General features: G+C 50.0%; 1 protein-coding gene across 2 annotated transcripts; it reads right to left on the bottom strand.

Annotated features, from left to right (window-relative positions):
• Nucleotides 1–441: 441 nt before the first annotated feature.
• Nucleotides 442–20532, bottom strand: HM13 (histocompatibility minor 13). Of its 2 annotated transcripts, XM_088153567.1 has the most exons (13): nt 20272–20532; nt 18069–18167; nt 14600–14682; nt 13305–13393; nt 12250–12335; nt 11991–12116; nt 11344–11401; nt 10296–10379; nt 9883–9919; nt 9584–9686; nt 8762–8847; nt 3754–3948; nt 442–947 (listed from the first exon to the last, which is right to left on the bottom strand). In XM_088153567.1, the coding sequence occupies exons 1-12, from the start codon at nt 20443–20445 to the stop codon at nt 3798–3800; spliced, it is 1176 nt and encodes a 391-aa protein (XP_088009693.1). In that variant the 5' UTR covers nt 20446–20532; the 3' UTR covers nt 442–947; nt 3754–3797. The 2 variants fall into 2 exon arrangements, with proteins under 2 accessions (XP_088009693.1, XP_088009694.1); XM_088153568.1 differs by lacking the exon at nt 3754–3948 and having other exon boundaries at nt 20272–20530.

Below are 20532 nucleotides of genomic sequence, written 5' to 3'. Positions count from 1 at the left end.
TGGGTTGAGAACGAATTTTTTTAAAAGAAACATTCCCAGAGAAGACAACGGTAGATCACTTCTGTATTGTTACCCAGAAAACTATGAAGTCATGTCCACAAAATCATCAGGAGTTGAATTTCAGTCTAGGATGGGAGGCACAAAGTCCATTCTCTCTCTGAGCGAGTTGGAGTATCTAAGCCAGTGTTTCTCAGCCATGGGGACTTTAAGATGAGTGGACTTCAACTCCCAGAATCCCCCAGCCAGCCATGCTGGCTGGGGAATTCTGGGAGTTGAAGTCCACTCATCTTAAAGTCCCCATGGCTGAGAAACCCTGATCTAAGCGGTGCCCCGGCCAGCTGCTGCCTGTGAAGAACGTTAGCCCCAAACCCAGTGCCTCCAAACCCAGCCCCCTCCTCATGTCCCAGGAGAGAATTAAGTCCAAGAACCTGGCCAGTCTGCTTCAGACCTTCATTTTTTTTTCTTTTAATATGAGAAGAAGCAAATCCACAATACAAAATTTAAAAATCAGCGCCCCGTATCCCTCCCTCCCACCGAGACAATGAAGAAGGTAAGGGGAGCCGGTGTCAAGAGCTTTTGGGGGTGGGGTGGGGGGGTGGAATCATTCCCCCCCCACCCACCCATTTCCTCCCCAGGGAGAGAATAAGAGGTCCATGGAGGCAGGTATAAGATCCAAGGGCGGATCTGCCTCCCGTGCCCCAAGCACTCCAGACAGACAGACAGACGCACACATACACACACGCACAGCCCACGTACGGCTGTGATGCCATCCAGTTGGCTTGGGAAAAAATGAAAATCACTTGCGATGGGGGAGGGTCGGGGGAGCAGATGAAGCCCAGCCTGGCCAAAACGCCCACGGTCATTTCTCTTTCTTCTCCTGGTCTGTATCTGTCTTCTCTTCCGTGGGGTCTCCCTTCGCCTCCTTCGGGGCAGTGTTCTCCTCGTAGCTGGGGAGGAAGGAAAAAAGGGTGAACCTGGCTCGCACCTAGAGGGTCTCCATCCAACCGCCCTTCCCCAACAGGATCCAGAGGGAGGCCTGGCATTCAGCTCCGACTTGGGACACCGAACCCCCGAGGAGCTGGGGAAGACCAGCTGGCAGTTGCAACCCCCCCTCAAGACACAAGGCAGGACCAGAGACAGAATTCGACTTCCTGACTGCTGCAGCGACCCCTCCCTTACAATCACCCCCCCGCCACGCTACAATTGCCAACAACTTTGCAGACATTATTGGGGGGGAGCTGTTGTCTATGGTGGCAAAAAATCAGGAGGGTCCGGCAGCCTCTTTTCCAACCAACCAGTTTTATCGAAAGCTATCAACGTTGGTGAGAACCTGGTGAAATCTGCTGCAGCTCACGAAAGCTTCTGCTTTTAAATGAAACTGGTTGCTGTAAGTCGGAAAAGGGGCTACGGGACTCCCGCTTTCTGGCCTCGAGGTTCAGTTTCCCACGCATCCAGGATTCTTACGGAAAGCTTCTTTCTTGGCACGGCCTCTTTCCACGCAGGAAGGGGACGTTCCATCCAAACTCCAGCCCTTCAGGGTAAAATTTTCACCGTGGCATTTCAATCACAAGGCCTCAGAAAGCAGGCGCCCCCCCCCCCATTCAGCAGTGCCTATCTCAAACTGGAGCAGCAGCCTATGGAGGGGGTAATTGGCTGAGAGGAACCCCTTCCTTGCCATCTTTTTGGAGCTGGGGAAGGCAGGGGCAAGGACTAGAAGCCAATGGGGAGGGACCGGTCCTCTTGGCCAGATGGCAAGGAGCAAAACCGAGCAATGTGTTGCATCTGCCCGTGAGGATTCTCTTGAATCTCGGGGGGCTGGCCAAGCCCACTTTGGCAGAGCCACACTCCCAGAGCACCCAAGACAAATCAGTGTGAGAGTGCGCGCGCCAAGCGGGTTCAGGGTGCCGTTGGCTGGGAGGCTCTCTTGACCAAGCCCCACCAACGGGAATACCTCTTGCAAAGCACCCATCCAGCAGGAGGGCGACTTTCCCCAGAAAGACCAGCCCCCCAGCAGGGGAGACCCTGCAAGAACCTCTCAGCGAGAGGAAGGGGGTAAAGAAGCTGAGCAAACGGGGGGAGGCTCCCTTTTTCAACACGTGCCCTCCTTCCTCCCAGGCTGAAGGACAGACGGACGTTTCTCCTCTTTTGAGAGCAGATGATCCTGAAGTTGCAAAGGGGGCTTCTCCCCCCAGGCCGCTCAGCTCCACACCGGCCAGCCCTCTCATTGCAAAGCATTACTTGCCCTACCAGGACTGAATAACTGTTTTTCAGAAGCTTATCAACCGGGGATATGGCTTTATCCCCAGCCACCCAACAGACCTTTGAGCCCCAGGCTCCAACGGGCACCTCCTACTCAGAGGTGAGCCACTGAACAGAAGCCCAGCAGCCAAGGTCCGTCTCTTTCACCACAGCACATAGCTCAGTGTTTCTCAACCTTGGCAACTTGAAGATGGGTGGACTTCAACTGCCAGAATTCCCCAGCCAGCCATGCTGGCTGGGGAATTCTGGGAGTTGAAGTCCACCCATCTTCAAGCTGCCAAGGTTGAGAAACACTGACACACCTACTTTAATCAAGTCAGCTAAAGACTCAGCAGATGTATTCTTACAATAACCAGGCAATTTTGTAATTGAGGATGATATGCGAGGTGCCCCAGTATTTTGCATTCTGTCTTTATGATGTCTATTTTCAACGCTTATTGTTCTGAACGGCGAGCGGCCCAGTGTTATTTTGCTGAAGCTATATACATTCCTAAAGAAACACTGGAATCAATAGCCTGATTAAGGTTTTCCTTGATTGTTATTATCATTATCATTTGCAATTTAATATATTGTAGAGCCCCAGCCCTGTTTGGTTAGTTTAGGGTTTGAGGCACAATGCAACAGAGGAGTTAATTTAGTACCCGGGGCACTAAGAATGCTGCGTGTCTACAGCACCTACTCCAATATTTTGCTAATAGCAGAATCCCAAAGCTGGAAGGGGCCACTGAGGCCACTTAGTCTGACCCCTACTCAGTGTAGGAATCCAAATGAAAGCATCCTGGCAGGCAAGTGTTGGACCTTAATTGGAACAACTACAGGAAGGGGAGCCCCCTCGCCATGGTCCCTCCGCACACCTTCCATCTCTCTTCACAGGACTCAGTTTCTAGTTCCCTGATCCCCTTCACTGCTCTTTGAAACTTCTCCAGATGACCCCACTCCACCGCTAACTTGCATGCTGTGCTGCAAATCCATTTCTCATTTAAAAAAAAAAAGTACACATTTTCAAAACCATCTTCCTTGGCTGGCTCCAGCCGGGAGTTGTTCCACCAGCCCTGCAGCTACTTGGTAGACCTGGGCTCTTGCTAATAGGTGCTGGTGGAGGAGAACCTTCTGAGGAACTCCAAAGCATTCTGTTCTTCCTCCAGACCCCATGGATACCGATCTCCACCAAGCACAGAGCATCACACCCAGAATACCATGAAATGCTTTCCACACTGGGGGATTTACGTCTAGAAATCTGGTGGGTCACCTCCAGCAAGACTGGCCTGGCGAGATCTTGCAGAAGAGCGGAACGTCCAGAGTTCCCCAAACATTTGGTACGGATTTACCTGCTCACTGTAAATCAGAAGCTTGGCTTTCCATGACGTACACTGGTCCGGATATGCTCCCTACGCACCTTTCACTAGAATTCAGAAGCACTTCCTATCTACAAGTGGCCCGTGTGGCGCCCCCAGGCCCTCCCCGCTCCGAAGGGGCACTTGCGTCTCCCCCTACCTGGCCAGGGTCACACAGGCAGGCAGGGCCTTGCCTTGGGGGGGCTACATGGTGCTGGGACTCTGCTGCCGGCGTCTGTGGGAACAGGACAGGGTCTGCTGCATGGAGTCAGCCAGGCTGGATGGAGACCCGGAGACGTTAGGGAAATGGGTGAGCCGCGGGGTATGGGGCAAGATTTCAGCAGAAGATTCGTAGCTGCAGGAGAGAGAGGGGTGGCGGGGAGGGGGGAGAGACAGAGAGAGACACGGTGGGAGAGGAAGGGGCAGAAGAGAAGAGAAGCTTAGGAATGGTGGAGCTGCACACACGAGCTGGCAGAGCTGCCCGATTTCCCTCCTCAGCTGCTTCCACGGCTACCCAGAGAGACACAGCACAGGCGATAAGAGTGGGGAAAGTCTGTCCAATGGGGCGGAAAGGATGGCCGGCTCTGGCAGCCCACTAAGGAGAGATGTGGCGAAGCACCCAAGGCCTGATATAGCCTGCCGGGGTAACCCAAGGCTGCCCTGATCCATTTCCCACCTCAGCCTCCCTTCCTGACTCCAGGGCTTCCCTTGTGGAGAGCATAAAATGCCAGTGTGGAGAATGTGGGGTAACCAGCCTTGTGTCGAGACCGGAAGAGCTCTTGGCTTGCCTTATCTGGGCAGAGAAGCTAAGCAGGGTTGGAAGTATTAGCACAGGGATGGGAGCCACCACAAAACCCATGGGTGCAGGCTAAAACCCGCCACAAACAGAAGGCAAGGGCAAGCATATCCAGGAGGACATCTCCATACAGTTCCTAGGAGCTGCCCCTGACTGAGAGAGGTCCTATGGGGCAGCTCTACTAGCTCTCCACCTGGGAAAGAGCTAACCCTGGATCGTGAAGCCCTGCAGGCTGACACTTTTGTCCCTTGCAAAGATCCCTCCCCACTTAGGTGACTCCCTGTCTGCCATCTTGCTCCTTTGGAGGGAGAAAGCCACAGGTCAGATGTTGCAGTATGGACAGGACGGGAATGTCCATGGAGCAGAGAGGAAACAAGAGCAGCTGGGGCAGGAGGGGGGAGAATTTCAGAGTAGAATTCAAAGGCTGCACCTGGGGGGACCAGTTCCCATCCACTCACAAAGCCAAGTCCAGCATCAAAGAACATCAGAAAGACCCTCTGAGTGTAGCCTTGCTGGTGGACGTAACTCAACAGACGCCAAACGCTCTTAAAAAGAAGCCGCTTTCTTTGGGCAATGCGTAAAGACCAAGTGTGGGTTCCAGGACTCGGAGATCCTCAGCTGATACTTCAGGCAAGGCGGAAGGGCCTCTGATGACAGGGACCAGTTACTCCTCTGTGAGTAACTCTTTCAGGATCAGCTTATCTGCTAAGTATGAAGATGGGCAGCACGGAGGGTACTGGGACACGTAGGTGAACTTTCTGGAGTAGCACTGATGGTGTTCCCTAGTTGGGTAATGAAACCACCAAGCTCAGAGAGCGCCAAGGACTCCATAGCTCAACCCTGAGCTACAGAGATTCTCTTCTGTTGGAACTTTCTGGAGCCAAGCATCCCTCCAGAGCAAGAGCCCTCCTGGGACACTGGCCATCTCCCTCCAGATCCACTGGTTTGCAGGAAAACTTGGGAGTAGGAGCACTGGGCGAATGGATTTGCAATTCCTGATTCTCCCCCCTCCAAGCTTTGGAGGAGGCTCAGAAGCCTCCAGGAAACAGTAATTACTAGGCTACGTCTTTAGGAGAAGTGCAGGTCCCCACCAAACTGCATGCTTTCAACATTTTTGGATCTCGTAATCAGAAAAGGCTTTACTAAAAGCAGGGTTGGAGGGCAGGGAAAAGCTGGGCTGATATAATTAAGCCTAGCTGAATGAAGCCATTTGAAGACATCAAGGCCTTTTTAAATAGTTTTTTTTTTAAGTGTTAGCACTCGCAGGAGCTCGCTGTGCCTCAGGGCTACCTTGGAGGAAGCCACGAAGCCCCTGCCACAAGTTCCAAAGTGGGGAGTGTTGTGCCCTGCTCTCACCCTCCCCATCCAACCATCACAGCACTTCCGACATCTCTTGGGCAACACTTCTCCTTCTCCTCAAGGACACAAGCCTGTGAACGCCCTAGGAGCCCCTGGATTGGAATTACACAGGACTCATAGATGCAAGCAAGCCCATTTCCACTGACCAAGCCAGCCCGCTTCCCCAGATCGCCACACTGAGATGTTGGAGTGGCGCCCTGCTGTGAATTCTGACGAGCTTCACCCGCCAGCCTTGGCAAAGAAAATGTAAAACGCTGGCAGAGTCTGTCCACAGAGGGAAGGAAATTCTCTATGGGGGGACGTGAAAGGAGGACAGTGGGCCATCAGAAGTCCTGGTGCTACGTAGCTCCTGGTGATCCTCAAACAGGACTGAGAGCAGTCGAGCCGGACCAGGAACAGTCGTTCCTGCAGCAACTCTTCCATGCACGGATCAGGAAATGTCGGCCCCACAAGATAGACCAAACCAGAAAACCAACTCCACAGGAAGGCTAAAACTACTTTTACTGAGACTGGCTATAACACAGAATCTTGCAAATCTGATTGTACTGGACTTCTTCCCCCTTCTTTAGTGCAGTGTTTCTCAACTTTGGCCACTTTAAGATAGGTGGACTTCAGCTCCCAGAATTCCCCAGCCAGCATGAAGTCCACCTATCTTAAAGTTGCTAAAGTTGAGAAACACTGCTCTAGTGAATTAGGGGAGTGTCTACTTGAACCTTTTCTGAATGTTATCCCTTTCTGGACTTAAAAAGAATGTTTCAGCCCCTTCTGCCTAGGGAACGGTGCCTTCATATTTCTTCAAAATCATTTTCCTTGCTCTCTGCATGGTGACAGGGAGACAGCAGATATAACGTCTGCAGGCCTCTTCCTCTCCTACTTTTAGTTGTTCAACAGTGAAGTCCTTTGCCACAATCCAGGTCACCCCTCAGATGCAGAGTTCCCTTCCTTCCTACCCCAACACCCTTGATGCCAGCTGCTCAGCTTCAGCCAGCCAGACCCCATCACTTATTGTATTTACACCAACACTCTTCTCCCCTAAGTTCACAGAAGATCCTTCAGCTGCAGGTACAACTGACAATCCTGCAACAGCTTCAGGATCACAGTAACACTTTTCCAAACACCTGAGCACTTTAACCTGCTCCCTCAGACTTGCCGTGATATGTAACTTTATGAGGATTTTCACTGTTATATAGATTACATTGTTCACAGCCCTGCTGTTGGATAAAGGCAGGTGAGGATTCAATAAGTACAAATAGGTGTGTGAAAGCCTGCTGTAATTCAGTAGTGAGGGGACAGCCTTCTGTACATGGTCAAAGGCACTCCCACAACGTTGGATCAAAGGGCATTATCACCATTATTCTCCAGCAGGAATACCCAGGACAGGATGAGTTGTGGCTGTGCAAAATGCCAGGAGGAGGAGATGGAACAGAATCTCCAAATCACTGGGAAAGTTCCCAAGGAGAGGACCTTCTACGGGCAGAATTGGTGCATTACTCCTTAGCTTGCAAATGTCATTTAATTCTGCCCAAAGACAGTTACAGATGGCAATTATGGAGAATATATGTAGCTCAGGGTTAGCATGGGGCTGTGGGGTTTCCTCTCAGCTTGGATTTTTTTTGCAAATGAAAAAGCAAGCTCACAGAACACAACCAAAGTTATAGGGACACTTTAAAAAAGGGGATTTAAAAGAGCCTGAATCCAGTCCCTCTGGCCCCATTTTTTGAGACAGAAGAGGCTTAATTCCCTCTGAGGTGTTCTGCCAGGTGTCCACTTTTCTCCATAGCAGAGAGCACAACCATTTCTGGTTTTTCCACAGCAATCACTGGGAGGCACAAATGTAGGGGCAAATTCTGCCCCCATTTGAACCAGGCAGCTCCTGATTTGATTTGAGTCCACCTGGGCTCTTTCGTAAAGGCCTGAAATCAGGCCCAAGCGAAGAAACCTGGCCAGAGGTGACGAGACTTACAGGAGAACGCATCTGGGGAGAAGCTGGTTGAGAAAACCATCCTACAGTCAAATGCATAGTAGACCCTGTGGGAGGAGTGCTGGCTTAGTCCACGGTGGCAGAAGATCAGGAGCCTCCCTTTTCCGACTAACCAGTTTTATCACAAGGCAGACGCTTTTGCAGCTCCCTTACTCAGACGCAGAGAGTGCCAGCAGCCTTGTAATAACATTGGTTAGCAGGAGCTATGCCATGCAGAAAAATGAAAAAGAAAAGGCAATTCGGAGGAGCTGCACCAGGCAGAGAACAGCATTTCTGTTTGGCTGGTTTGCACACGTATGGCTGGTTTGGCTGGTTTGCACACGTATGGCTGGTTTGCACACTGCATTAGACCATAATGACCTGTCTGCTGCAGTCCGTGTTTGCCGTATATTCTCAGTCACTGGAGTTCATGAACCAGGAATACTGGCTCAGCACGGCGTGTGAATCACCTTGGATACACGCAAAGCACTGAAGCACAACCTCGCCAACTACATCTATACTAATTGATGCCTGGTGAATTGGGGGAGCCCAGAAAATTGGGTTGAGTAAACCCATGATTAAGCTGGGTGAGTGTGATGTATGAACAGGGCCTATGGCTTATTCAGCGGTTCAAGGATAAAGCAGAAGGCACCTGAACGCCCTCTGTGATTTCAGCCGACTCAGGCGGAGGGGAGGAAGACGCCGGGATGCAGAAGTTCTCGAGTGCCACTAGATGGGCCCTAGATTTGGCTCACCTGGCTATGTGTGTATTTTAAAAGGGGCTTCTCTCTTTTGGAAGACTCCCCTCCTGCTCCAAACAACCTCACGTGCAAGATCTCCTAGGGCTGACCGTCAGGTTTCCAGCACTGCACTGAAGGTATCTGCCTTTTGAACCCAGTCCATGTTCTGTGGGAGCAGCCCCCAGCCCACGGAGAGAAGGCTGCCTACCACTTCTGTAGACTACTGGGGATGGGGATGATAATCTCAGCCCCTCTTCCCCTCCTGGATTGGCCTCGGCTACCCTGCTGCCGCCCATCATGCAAACTGACTTACCTGAACATGTCCGTCACTTCTCCCTTGGCCAAGGCCACCAGAAGAGGGAAGCCGATGCAAGCTGGAACCAGGTACAGCAGAGCTGGCTGAGAGAGGGAGACCGAGGGGGAGTGTCAGAATGAGGGAGACAGACCGGATGGCATCAGGGTCCAGCCTGGACCTGCTCAGATGCACCACTCGTTCACAGCAGCGGAGTTGCTAATGGCCTTCTCGCTGTCGCCAGTGGAAAGCCTTCTCCAACCCGGCGCCCTCAGGTGCCCCACTGTCATTGTCGCGAGACAGCACGGCCACAGCCAAGGCGGCTGAGAATCCCTAGATTCTGCAGCCTGACGCACCGGGCTGGAGAAAGATGCCCTTTAGCTAGGAAAGTTAACATGAATGCTTATTTAAAAATGAAATAATTTTCTTTAATCCCTATTGTATTTTTTTAAAAAATAAAATCAATTAAAAATATGAAGTAAGATGTGGATGGTGCCTGGGCTTTGCTGGCCAAGGGCTCTTGATGGGCAGAAGGCCTGTTACTCCCCCCCGCTTCTGCTGCTGCTGGAACTCAGAAGAGCATCCGCCTGCACACACTTGGACAGCAAGAACATTACGTCTACCAGGCTCCAGCTGGCTCGTCTGGACCTGAGGAGCTTCCAGCTAAATGGGCCATCAGCACAATCAGCTGCTGCTGGAAGCCCTGACAAATCTTCAGAAAGCTGCCAGGTCAACACCACAGCCCAGGAAGGGTGCATGGCCAGATGGGATTTCCAAGGCAGGTTTTCTTCTCGCAACCCACTGACCTCATACAGACACTGGGGGCTGGTCCAGGAAGCTCACCTGAGCATGTTTGAAGACATGCATGATGAAGATGGTGAGGCTCAGCCCAAAAATGTACGCCACAAAACTGGTGTAGAAGTACGTATGCGTGTTCTTCTTCAGGCTGTGATGACAAGCAACAAGTGGGGGCATTAGGGCAGTCCAGAACCCGGGTGCAGACCCACAAGCCAAGGGAGTTAGGAAAGCAATCCAACAGGTGGAGAGGCGGCCAGAGGAAACCAGTCTTTCCCACTCTCTCCCCCATCATTGCCTAATTTTTCAAAAGCAGGCAGCCCCGTAGGTTGCTGCAGAGGATTTACCTGATATCAAAGCGCAACAGGAGAGCAATGAAGATTCCTGGAGGGAGAGGAATAAGTATAAAGTCACCACTAAGCTAACATTTGCCCACCTCTAAATGCCCTCCTTGCCAGCCAGCCAGCTGGATTTCCGTTCCAATGAAGCTGCAGGCCCACAGCTCCCCCTGGTGGCTACAAATACCACGGGGGGGGCGAAATTCCCTGGACCAGCTTTCTCAACCTTTTTACCCTGGAGGAATTCTTGAAAAAATAGTCAGGTCTCAGGGAACCCCTGCACAAAAGTTATAACTCTCTCTACCTCCCTCCCTCCTGTTATTTTTCACAAAAAAACACAAAAGCGTCACCATGCTGTCCACTTCTAACCTGCACAATCAGGTTTTACAATGCTTGCAATAACGCTTCAGCATTTGCCTTACCGGGGATGACGATGTCTCCCAGGCCCAGCATGGCAAAGTTGTCGGCTTCCAGGCCTTTCTCCAGCAGATCTTGGGGGAAAACCACTGCAGGAAAAGGAGAGGAACAGGAGGAGAAATGGGGCGGTCATTGTGAGGAGAGACTGAAGAATCCAAAGGCTGTCCCAAATGTTATGCCAATTTCAGGTGCAGGAGCCTCTTTTTAATCATTCTGCATTGAATATTACATCAGATTTGTCCTCGATGGCCCAGTTATGTTCTCTGGCCTCACCCCAAAGGGCTCAGAGTGGACTTTAGCCGTAGAAAAGTTGAGCACCTCCGGGGACAAGTACCCCCCTTTTAAAGGCCAGACATGAGGAACAGGAACGATGCGCTGTAGCTCTCCAGAATTGGCTTCCATAAATGAAGACAGATCAACTTTGTTTCCACCGAGCACCTTGGCTGGAAAGACCTTTGGCTGGAAAGGTCCATTCCAAGAGAGGCACCAAGATCAGGCTGGACTCAGAAGGTGAAGACCAACACCTGGACTGTTGCTAATGCAAGACAAATGGCTGGCTCACCAGCTCTCTGGTGAGGGAGCAACATTCTGTTCACCCAAATCTTCCAAACCAACTTCTTGGCTATGTCCCCAAGAAGCATGTCAGTGGAGGATCCTAAAAGGAGCTTCTCAGCCTCCACCCATGGAGGAACCAGTCTTCCTTCCCACATCTTCCTCTATCGGAAACCATTGGGAATCCTGTTGATCGCATCAAATGGAATAGGTCAAACCCAACTCTGCCTACCTCCCTGAGGAATAGGAATGGAACTATGGTGACCTTGAATGTACTAGACAGTTCAAAAGATGAGATAATCTGGCTGGGTTTCCACAACCTACCTTCCCAGACGCCTTGGGACTCTGAAATTCCACAACCATGGGAGTTGCTGCCCAAAACATCTGCAAGGCACCTAGTTGGGGAGTGGCTACCCACTGGCACAAAGCTGCCATTCAGACTCCAACCAGGTTAGAGTGAACTATCCTTACTGCTTCTGAAGCTCAAAGCCAGATACTCACATTTGATAGGGGCTTCAAATGACTTTGCTACAGTCACCATCACGTTGGTGCCGAAGACCTAGGGAAGAGGAAAGCAGCATGAAGAAGAGGAGTGAAGGGCAGGCAGCAGTCCACAAAGTACAGGAATATTACAACAGCTTCCATTTCTTCCATACTTGAGCTTCTAGAGTCTTTAACATGACATCTTGCGAAGGCTCAGTAGAACAATGAATGTGCCAGAGCAGGGTTCCTTAATCTCAGCAACTTTAAGATGGGTGGACTTCAACTCCCCGAATTCCCCAGCCAGCCATTCTGGGAGTTGAAGTCCACCCATATTCAAGTTGCTGAGGGTGAGGAACCCTGTGCCAGAGGATGAGCTACACCAGCCTACAAGTGTGGAAGTAAGTCCTCACACACTGTCCTCTTGCATCCATGGCTCCCAGGTTCTCAGCCCACTCCTCCCCTTTGGCCACCAACAAAAACTTTGCCCACTCCAAATCAACCAATTTCTGCTTTTTTTCAGACCAACTGGCTGAGATTTTTCAAATCCAGGTAGCCCCCTACAAGTAGCTGGGTTCAGGAGAAGCTCCTGCAGACCAGACCTCCATCATGACGTTGTCTGGAGGATCCGCTGAGCCTGGGAACATGCTGCAGTAGCAGGTACTTACCCAAAAGACATCATAGATGAAGAGGCCTCCAAGAAGGATGCAGCCCGTGCTGACGTTGTTCAAGTGCAACAGCTCCACCCCGTTGAGAGAGAAGGCCAGGCCAAACAGGTTGTTGGCAATCCAATGCTGGAGGAAAGAGAAGGGCAGTCCTCATCCAACTCCTGCCCCTTGGTCCAACAGGAACCCAGCCCTTGGGTTCTGCAGATCCCCTGCCTGCAGCCTGATCAGGCTGCCTAGCTTCACCAGCAGGTCCGCATACCTTCCTCAGCAGGTACCAGACGCCAACAATGCTGCTCATGGCCAGGCAGACAAGGTCCTTGGTGTCAAACTCATAGTTCACAATCTCTGCAACAACAGACAAAGCCATTTTCACTGCCACCAGCTTCTTTAACGCAAAGCAACACAGGGGCAACGCTCGGTCATTCTGGTAGCACAGCCAAGGCTCCGAGTCAGCGAAGGGAGCCCTTATTTTACATCGCTGGTATCGATACACACAGCCGCCTTACATTAAGCCGCGCCTTTCGTCCACTGAATCCAAATGCCTACTCCGACTAGCAGTAGTCCCAGGAAAAGCAAAGCTCTTTCCACCCGCCCAGTTGGAAATGGCAGGGAACCAATTTGGATCCTTTTCTATGCAAAGCACGTATTCGGCTGCTTCGTTAGGGGGAAGGGCCACAGACAAAAGGGAGGGTGAAATTAGCACCCCAGAGATCCCAGATCCGATTCCAGGCAACTGCAGTTAAAAGACTCGAGTAGAAGATGATGGGAGGGAGAAATACTGAAATGAATCAAAGTCCTGCAGAAGCCTCTTGTCTCTTCTTCTCCTCCTAAAAACAAAGGTGCCTCTGTACTGCCTGCTTACTCTCCTTGCTACCTGATTTTTTGACTCAGCCAGAACGCTGGATGCTTTCCCACTCCTTTAATCATCAGTTACGGACTGAAACATGTCATGCAACTTGCACGCTCTCAAGCTGATCCAAAACTCTGGATATGTATTTGTGGTCCACCCAGCCTACCTACTCTAGTAAGCCCAGCTTTTGTCTGGGGGGGCCCACCCCTGTTGGAGAAACCCTCAAATTGTCACTGAGTTGGGTGCAGTCCAGCTGCTACTTCTTGCAACACACAGCAACAGCAGCGGCTTCATTATTTGGAGCTGGCCACCAAACCTGTGGGCATTGCTCGTTGACCCCAACACAGCACACAAAGGCATTGGTCTTATGGCACCGCACGAGCAGATGCGCAGGGGAGAAAACAAAGATTCACAGAGGAAATTATCCAACCCTTGGCCAAACTGGGGAGGGGGGGTGGACTTACCTTCCTTTGCTTCCCCAGAGCCCTGAGTAAAAAGGAGCTGATACTGCTTATTGGGAAAATTTGCCGGGAAGAATTTGTTCATCATGGGGCTGAAATGAGATGGGAGGGAGAGGAAGGACAGGTGAAAAGACAGGAAGAAGCCAAGGTCTTAAGAAGCATAACCAACGAGAGCAACTGTGTTGGCCTGAAAGAAAAAATCAAAATCCCACAGAAACAATATCTTTATAAAGCTAACTGAAGGAGAAGCAAATAGTTAGAACAGGATTTCTCAACCTCAGCCACTTTAGGATGCGTGGACTTCAACTCCCAGAATTCCCCAGCCTGGGGAATTCTGGGAGTTGAAGTCCACACATCCTAAAGTGGCTGAGGTTGAGAAACACTGAGTTAGAAGCTTGGAAATCTGAACCCTTACAATGATGCTGTAAGCCTTCAGTTGGCCTAATAAAAGTATTGCTTCTGGAGGAGTTTTGACATTCTCAAGAAGCATCAGCAATAGCCCCACACACGCCTGGGTGAGACCCTGCAGGGGATGCCAGGCTGCGCACCCCAAATTCTGTTCCAGGACTGCCAATACTGTAACAGTTTTCACTAATCATATGAACAAGGCGTTGCAAGATATCCTTTATTTTCAGCCTGTCGAGGCACGGCTATTGGTGAACCCAACAAGCCAATGTGAGCTTATTTGGCAACTGAAGGGCAAAATTAAGCTTTTAAAAACTTTGCCGGCCTTTTAAGAAGCCAGGACCCTTTTGTTTTTAAAAAGAAAAGTTGGCATCAAACAATTAAGGATTAGTCAGATGTTATCCACCCACATGTAAAGATCGTCATTTGCGGTAATGAAGAAGAGGCTCCCGTTTAAGAGGAGCCAGCTGGATGCCCATTTCCCATCTGATAAGGCAGTTAACTATTAACCTTAGAATCTTCCAGTATTTTAACTTTTAATTTGATGTGCAATAATCAGCTGGGCATCTTTTATTTGCAGATGATGAGGCCGCAAAAATGTTTTTGCTTTCATTGACCCAAAGACGAATTTTCTGCACTGGGAAGTCACTGGTGGGGAAGTGGAGGAATAGTCAGAAAGGTATAACAGGGGCTGTGGAAGGAATAGAAAACTCTACAGGATGAGGATGACTCACTTGGCAGTAAGTCCAGCACCCTTAACTCTTATGCTCTATTGTGTTGGTTTTACAACGCTAGCCCTGCTTTTCTTTGTTTTGCTGCATCTCCTGGCATTACAAACTTGTTTTTATCTTTGCACTCACAGTACATCGTATTCCTCATTTTTCTTTCTTTACCTGATGGTGTGGGAAAGGGCGAGGATCCCAAGGACAAAGAAATACATGGAGAGCAGCAGGTTGATATATTCTTGAGAGAAGATCTAAGAGACGAAACAAACCGGTGAGGTTAGCTTCCAGTTTGCTAATGACACAAGCGAAATAGTAAAAGCACGCTAGCATGTCTTTTTTGCCATGACCAATCAGTGAGCCTGCCTGCTCGTAGAAAGCTCTTTCCTTTTCTGTCATGACAGATTCTAGTAACGAAGGCACCAAAGCAGCTCCCGCTGAATGAAACATTTTGTAAGAGCTTTGGAAAAACTCAAGTTTGTTCTACAAAGACAGAAAGATACTTTGGCCAGTTACTTTGATACTGAACATCTTCAGCAACAGGATCTGGATTCAAGTCCCAACTCAGATCAGAAACTCTCTTAACTTTCCCATGAAACAGTCACTTCTTAGATTCTTACTGGACTAAAATTTTATTCTGGCACAAGGCCATATTGTTACGTCGTGCAGTGCAAACCCAGTCATTGTGGTTCATGAACCACAGTGTATGATTTAGCATGCTGGACAAACCTGGCCTATGGTGGCTTATTCAGCAAATCTTGGTTAGCAAAAGCATGGCTTAGCACAATGTGTGAATTCAGCTAACAGGGATCTGAACCAACGAGGAAGCGCCATTCTGACGGTTTCCCAGGCTCCCTTTGCTGCTGAATGCCTCAGTTTACAACCCCAAATGCAAGCAAGTAAAACTCCAGGTAGAGGACAAACACCAAAGACAAACAAACCCTATCTCAAAGGACATTTCCAATTTACACCCCCCATTGTGCTTTCACAAGCGCTCAAGGAAGCACCTTGCACCACTTAACACCCAGCTATTTCGAATTGTTTACACAAGCATTTTCAAGAAAGAAGAATGGTTATTTAATTTCCTGTTTTGTAGTTTTACTTTTTTCCCCCTGTTAACCTCTTTAGGACCCTAATGAAAAATCTACATATGAATAAGAAAAAAAAACAAATAATAAAAAAGATTAAACTCCAGCCTTTATTGCTTTGCCTATTTACCTCTCTCCCTCTGAAGAGTATAACCTGTTCCAGTATTCAGATGGTCCTGGAGAAAGTGGCTAATCTTCTTCTACAGTACTAGTGAGTGCAGGTAGGCACCCTTAAATACAACAGAAACATACCTTGCTACCCTTTAAGTCCCACAATGCTCCATTAGGGGAGGGGAATTATGGGAAACCAAAAGAGTGGCTAGTTCAGCTGCCTGACATGGCTCAGAATATTAGGCCGGGGGGAAAAAACCCCTAAAGGAAGTATTAAGAGATGATCCCACCAGAGCAGGGAATCAAGGCGAAAGGCGAAACTTCCTCTGGCCTTGCTCGAACGGGTGTGTTCAGCAAGGAGAGGAACTGCGCAGGATTTCGCTCCTCCTCCTGTTCTCTCCAGCTGCTTCAGCGCCAGCAGAAGGGAACAGAGAACCAGCATTCATTATCAACTGATAATGAGGACCTTAAGTGGCCCCCTTCCCTGACAGCATGATCCATTGCACTCAGAGGGGAAAGGCTATCAAAGGTTACCCCTGAGTCAGAAGTGGAAAGAGAGGGTGAAAATGGATGTGGTAATTACAGGAGAACAGTCAGCAACTGCTCCTCATGTGTCCGGTATTCCCAGCAGAAGCCTCAACTCTTCTGACTTCCAGGACAGCTTATCTAAATATCTGGAGATGCAAATCCCTCAGAATACACCACCACCCTGCAGGAAACATAATTTGCCAATTAGAACCACCTTGTTTCCTGGCCTGATGGCCCAGCCTGCAATGGCCAGTTGCTCAAAACTAGCAAATGAGCTGGCAAAGGAAGAGCTTGAAATCCAGCTCAGTTCAACATCTCATGTCCGATCCACTCCCCGCATATAGCCCTCTGTGGATCACATGAAGCTGCAAAGCTTTTTCAAGTCTTGGGCAGAAGCTCCTAGTCCTCAGGACCTAGGGAGGGGGGACGGCATGACCCCACCTCCCACAGCTCTGGCTCTGGCAGGAGGACAAGCCTTCTGGCATATCCTCCATATCTAGTCTCCTTCAGTATGCCAGATGGAGAACTATATCACCACCTACTCAGGCTGCAACCAGAGGAAAGGAGACCAGCGGCAGCCGTGCCTGCCTTGCGTTATCTGCTCTGAAATCCTTGAACCCAATTTCAGTGAGAGCCAATATGGTGCAGTGGTGAAGGTGCTGGACCAGAAACCGGGGGACACGAGTTCCAGTTCTCCCTTAGGGATGAAAGCTGGCTGAGTGACTTTGGGCCCTTCACTCTCCTCAGCCCAACCCACCTCACAGGGTTGTGGTTGTGGAGAAAATAGGAGGATGCATTATGCATGCTGTCTTGAGTAGTGCAAAATTAATCAGTTAATAAAAGCACCATAGAAATGGAATAATAAATCAATAAAAGTCCAGAGGAAAGCACTGGGTGCATTTGCAGATGGCCATACCGGACCATGAAATTAATTCTGGGTGCTGGGATCCACTCCATAATTACGTTGATTCAGGAAGGATCATCTTGTCATAAGGGCAGCAGAGCAGACTGGAGGATGTGAAAAATCCAGCCATGCAACAGAATAGGGAAGCACCAAGCCAACACAAAAGAACCTGATCAGTGAAAGAAAGTTAAACAAAATCCCACTGCCTTTTTAAAACTTAGCAATGGCACTCTCTCTCTTCTCTGTATACAGTAAGTTGAAGGACTAAGAATGGAAATTGTAGGCCTGTATTATAGAACGCCTTCCTAGTGAACAGCCACGAAGCCCCCTCTCTGTATTTATATGACTGGTTATATGATGTTTTAGATTTTCCTGCTTGGATCTAGCATTTTTTGAGATCTGTCTGAGGAGCCACTCTGGAATATTTTATTATATATTTAAGAGCTGAAATAGTGCAAGCAGCAGATCACAGAAGTACCAGATCAGAATATAGCTCCTCTTTCCTCCCCTGCTGTCCTATTTGCTAATTTAAGGCTGTTTTATGACTAAATTGCTTTAAAGTTGGTGTTTGCTTATCATGCAACCTACTGCTCGTTTCTGAACAGGGAAGCACTTAAAATAATCCACCTTCACTTTTGTAGCAGGAGAGCAGATTTCTCACATTAAAAACTCTGTGCACACTCTTTTTTAAAGTTAGAAACAACAGATTTGTCATTATCAGTTGCTTCCTTGAGTTCTAGGAAACAAAACAGCTGCTGTATTCATCAGAACGAAACGAGTGCCTCGAGTACGTGACAGACCAAACCAGACCCAGCAGTCGAGACATGAGGCTCATGTTTGGCACCCAGAAACTAGGAACTTCTTTCCAACAGATGGTCAGGAAAGGCTTCTCCCAACTCCAAGCTACAAGAGGAACCAGAGTCCCTTCCTGGCCACAAGATAAAACTATTGGATTAACTAAAAACCAAAAGAAAGCAGCCTCGCCCAGGGCCCCCGTTGCTTTACTTACTTTGAAGAAGAGATAGAGGCCTAGGAGGGTGCAGCTAGCGACGATGGGAAAACGGGCAGCATCTCGGCTGGTAATGGTCTCTGGCATATCCGAAGCATTCTGGAGGAGAAATCGGCCAGGGCTGAGTCCACTGATGTAGCATGCAGAACCCAGAACTCCAGCCATGAAGCTACAAGACAACCCACTTCACGCGCAGCAACTGAACTCGTCCTCATTCCATAGTGGAAGATGTGGTGTGAGGCAACCAGTTCACCCTCCTACGGTTGTCGGCTTTTATAGTCCTCAGGAGCACTACTCAAGCGGACATCCATGCACAATTACCAGAGGCAAATTAGTTACTACACAAGAAGGCACCATATGGAGCTTTGCTCAGCGAAATGCACACAGCTGTTTTTATTGACTTTTTTTTTTGTTTTTTGTTTAATCTGAAGGACATTCCTGCTACGTATCCTTTTTGTGGTGGAGCACTTGGCTGGTTCCCGTGACAACTTGGAATCATTTTGACATTTTTTTCCTAAGATGGGATTAAAAAAACAAACAAGAGCCCTCTAGTTGCAGCCTTTTCCAGTCTGGTGCCCACCAGATGTTTTAAATCACAATTTCCATTCTGCCTGCCCACTGGATATGCTGGATGAGTCTGATACAAACTGCAAAATATCCACAGAATGTCTGTTTGGAAAAGGTATCCTACTTTAAACACCAGCATCTGTTCTTCAGTTTTAATCAGATTTGAAAGTAACGTATGAAAAATTAGAATGCTGCTCAGAAAATCAAAGAGAGGATGGAGACAGGGGAGTTTATAGACTCCAGATGTTGCTGAACTGCAATTCCCAACATCCCTCACCACCGGCCTCACTCGCTGAGAACCGTAGTTGAGCAACAAGCAAAGGAACACGGGTTCCTCATCTCTGAAATACGGAAGTTGCTGTGTGATGAAAGATAAAAGGTGATTTAGAAATAAGTAAGACCTGTGCATTGCTAAACAGAGACCTGTTCACCCAAGGCACTGGTTCCAGTGGATTTATTTGCAAAGGGTCTGTGTGATACCCTCTTACAGATTTAACCATACTGGATTAAAGCCACTGACTAATTCACTCACCAGCGGACACCGCACAGCTGTTAATGCTAACCCTTTAAATATGCCGCTGAAATGACAGAATTATTGCCTGAAACTGGATGGCTGCCAGCATCAGCACCTGAATCCAGAATGAATACACCCATGCAAAACCTGACCTCTTCAGAAAGGTCAATGCATCCTCTCCGGCACACATTTAACCATCATTTCCAACAAAGGAAGTAGACGAGTCTGTAGAGGTGGGACCTCTTTCCCATTTGGCCCCCTTGGCTGCTAACACATCAGTTGTTTGCCTCTTTTAGCTCACACCCTGTGAGGACTCCCCTCGGTACACACAAAAAACCTCATGAAAATAGATCGTCCCCTGGAACAAAAGTGTTGGCTTCTTCAAGCGGGGAGGAAGGGGGAGAATAAAAGGAGAAAAAGTGAACAGCATTTACAGAAGTCTCTGGATGGGGAAGAGGCCAAGAAGCAGAGATCAAAGAGACAAAAGGGAAAATTTGGTGGCTTTTGCCTCTCTGTCCCCCGACGCGAAGTGAGGGCAAGGGGGACGTACCTTTACTGACCTCTTGGCAGGCCCCCCTTGCATTTGCCCTGGGATCGCTCCTAAGGCCAAGAAAGGGCTGGGGGCCACCCAATTGCTGTATGTGGGACCCCCCTCCTGCTGCACCCACTGGAGGGCCCGGTTGGATCCCAGGGCAGCAGGCAAGCTGTGGCCCAGACTGGGGCCACCAGGCTCCCCGTGAAGGAGGGGGCAGCCCGGGGAGGAGGAGGAGACCTCAAGGAGCAACTCCCCCACCCCCAGATGGGAGAAAGACTGACTGTAGCAGTGTTGCTCAAACCTGGCCACTTTAAGAGGGGGGGCTTCAACTCCCAGAATTCCCCAGCCAGCTGGCTGGGGAATTCTGGGAGTTGAAGCCCCCCCTCTTAAAGTGGCCAGGTTTGAGCAACACTGGGCTGTAGGGACGGAGCCAGGAGTCAGCGCAGCGCCAACCAGCGCAGGAAGCCCCCCCGCTGCTTCTCGCGCGCCGACCAGCTGAGGTAGACTCTCCCCGCGCGGAGAGGCTCTACCCCGGCGGCGGGGGGTTCCGCCGCGCCCAGCCCGCGGGGCCGCGCTCCTCCTCTCACCTTCCCCTTCGCGCAGGTGACGGAGCGCAGCGCCCCGAAGAAGATGGGCAGCAGAGCCATGACCACCAGGCTGCCGTAGGCCAGCGCCATGCCCTCGGGGGTGGCGGGGGGCCGCGCCCCGGCCGAGGGGGCCTCCGCCGCCGCGCTGCCGTTGTGCGCTTCGGCCTGCTCCATCGCCGCCAGTGCCCGACGCAGCCCGCACTTCCGACCCGGCAGAGGCGGCCTCGCAGCGCCCAGGGACACGTTCCCTTACCAGCCGGA

This window comes from Python bivittatus, unplaced genomic scaffold (genome assembly GCF_059951505.1).
Source record: "Python bivittatus isolate LINGU-HERP-01145 unplaced genomic scaffold, Pbiv_v1 ctg000700_np1212, whole genome shotgun sequence".
Lineage (NCBI taxonomy): Eukaryota > Metazoa > Chordata > Lepidosauria > Squamata > Pythonidae > Python > Python bivittatus.
Note: the sequence above shows the minus strand (reverse complement) of the source record. Positions and strands in the feature narration are given on the sequence as shown.

Bases quoted from the DNA above. Each gene is read 5' to 3' on its own strand.
- HM13 (XM_088153567.1), bottom strand. From the start codon at position 20,445: ATGGAGCAGGCCGAAGCGCACAACGGCAGCGCGGCGGCGGAGGCCCCC. The intron at 18,168-20,271 runs GTGAGAGGAGGA...TTTCTCCTCCAG, and splicing joins TCACCTGCGCGAAGGGGAAG to AATGCTTCGGATATGCCAGA. The intron at 12,117-12,249 runs GTATGCGGACCT...TCTTTCCTCCAG, and splicing joins TCTGGTACCTGCTGAGGAAG to CATTGGATTGCCAACAACCT.